The following is a 2132-nucleotide window of genomic DNA, read 5'->3' as shown; positions in this document are numbered from 1 at the left end:
CTGTTAGGTACGGATTTTTTCTGATAAAAATATTTTCCGATAAAATCACTATTGATTTTTTTCTTTATATCATTATTCTTTTTGACGTAATATATTTTTTGTACCTTCTTGGTGGTTTTAAAAACAAATTGGATGACCATATTATTGACACTTTAAATGGGGCTTGTATTTGTTTCATTGGTATAACACAAATGCAGTTATTCTCCTAAATTTAATGTCATTATTGACTTTGCCATAGTATGGAAGAATGTACAATGTACACAAGAGAAAGATTCTATCTTGGGAATATGAAATTAACACTTGACTCATCAAGGATAATATAGAGTTCATTTATATTTATTCATTGTAAAAATTTACAGATATAACACCTGTCAATGTTTAGAAGCAGTCATAAAAAAAAAGTTTTCTTGTAGAATATCCACACTTCCAACAAAGGCAAATGATATAAAATAATAGGCAAAGCTTTGCCTACAATGGTATACTCTGTTATACAAACCTTCTCCCATAATGGCTGCAACTCTTCCTGTCCGCCAAGATCCCAGAAGCTGAGTTTGATTCCTGCATATGTTATTCCCCCGACATTTTGCCCCACTGTCGTTGTTATCTTACTTGGGTTTAGTCCTTTGTACCCTCTGGTGAATTTTGTTTTTGCTGCCTCCAAGTATGTCTGTAATGTAAAACCATGACTTTAGCTAGACTGTTATGGGAATACCATGGAAGTAACTGAGATGTGACAATTACAGGAAAGAATGTAAGGTATATTCTGATTCCCATAGTTTTTACAAGTAAAGGATTATTTGATTATCTTTAAAACTCAATCACTTTCCTGTACAGCCTTAGAAATACTGATTCCCTCATCCATGTATTCTTTAAAAATTCTATTTCTTTTGCAAATAACTGAGTGAAGTCTTCAAGGGCTTCTGATTAAACACTCTACCATGAACTTATAGAATCATTAATAACCAAGAACAGTATTCTTCAAAGAAATCATTTCTCTTTTTCAGACTCACCGTTTTGCCAGCATTATCTAGTCCAAGAATTAGGACAAAGAACTCATCTTTCTTGAAGAGGTATTTATACAATCCATAAAAAAGGGTGAACATTCTGTCACTGGTTCTAGGTGCCTTCTCACTGTTACCTAAAAAAGAAAGAAAGAAAAAATGTACCTAGCACTTGGATAGTACTTTAAAATATATGTGGGTGTATGTCATGCATGAATCCTTAAATAATGATAATCCATGTTCTGCAATCACTTAGAGCTTGGATTAAAGGATGGCTCCTGAGTTATACAAAACATTACTTAAAAAATGGCTTTGCCTGACATGAAAGAACTCATACTTTATCAAAAATATGATGAATCTGCATAATGATGATATGTTTCTGTGTAAATATACACATGCTGCTGTTAGTCAGATCTGACAATATTCAAACGGTCTATTTTTTTCCCCTTCTTTTTTACCAAGAAGGAAAGGGGATTCTGAAAACATTTAGCTTAAAACAGGTAATTTTTTGCACTGCTCTATCAGTCTGTACATTTCTAAATATGATATTACTCCTGTTTAACCCTGTATTAGAAAAAGGACTTCCTGAGTGTCTCATAAGCCACTGTTTGGCTGGAAGGTGAAGGCACTTACTATTACAATAATTAAGGAGGCAAATGGGGGCGGCTTCCTCACTCAAGAATAAGGTTTTAAATGTTTAAAAAAGTTAAATGATTCAGTTAGCAAATGGGGGCGGCTTCCTCACTCAAGAACTTCCAGGTCATAGGTTTTAAATGTTTAAAAAAGTTAAATGATTCAGTTGCTTGGCACACTGGAACAGGAATCAATAGCTCCACATGTATTATGAGCATTTGAAGTGCATGGCCACCAAAAATTTCCTGAAAGCTCTGCCCCCAAAGCTCATTCTCTTTTTCTGCCTGTAATACCTCATCAAGTGTATGGACACTTGTCAGTTTCCGCTTCTGATGCCATGATCCCATAGATTCACATAAATACTCACTATATAAGTAATATTTTGAATCATCAATCCTGTGTACATGCCCCCCTCCTCCCCAACATACATTCATTTGGTGTCCATCAGCTGAAAAACAAGGAAGGCTTTACGTACAGGGCCATCCTAAGAGCAAATAA

General features: G+C 34.6%; 1 protein-coding gene across 1 annotated transcript in view; it reads right to left on the bottom strand.

Annotated features, from left to right (window-relative positions):
* LOC119587747 (ADP-ribosylation factor-related protein 1-like) overlaps positions 1–2132 on the bottom strand; it is a gene marked incomplete in the record, with an annotated part of 9479 nt that overhangs the window by 4950 nt on the left and 2397 nt on the right. Inside the window, 2 exon segments of the mRNA XM_037936433.1 lie at positions 497–667; positions 1011–1138. Coding sequence (XP_037792361.1) covers positions 497–667; positions 1011–1103 — 264 coding nt within the window.

The sequence above is a fragment of the Penaeus monodon genome, chromosome 23 (assembly GCF_015228065.2).
Source record: "Penaeus monodon isolate SGIC_2016 chromosome 23, NSTDA_Pmon_1, whole genome shotgun sequence".
In the NCBI taxonomy this organism is placed as follows: Eukaryota; Metazoa; Arthropoda; class Malacostraca; order Decapoda; family Penaeidae; genus Penaeus; species Penaeus monodon.
The sequence above is the reverse complement of the archived record's forward strand: the minus strand, read 5'-3'. Positions and strand labels throughout refer to the sequence as shown.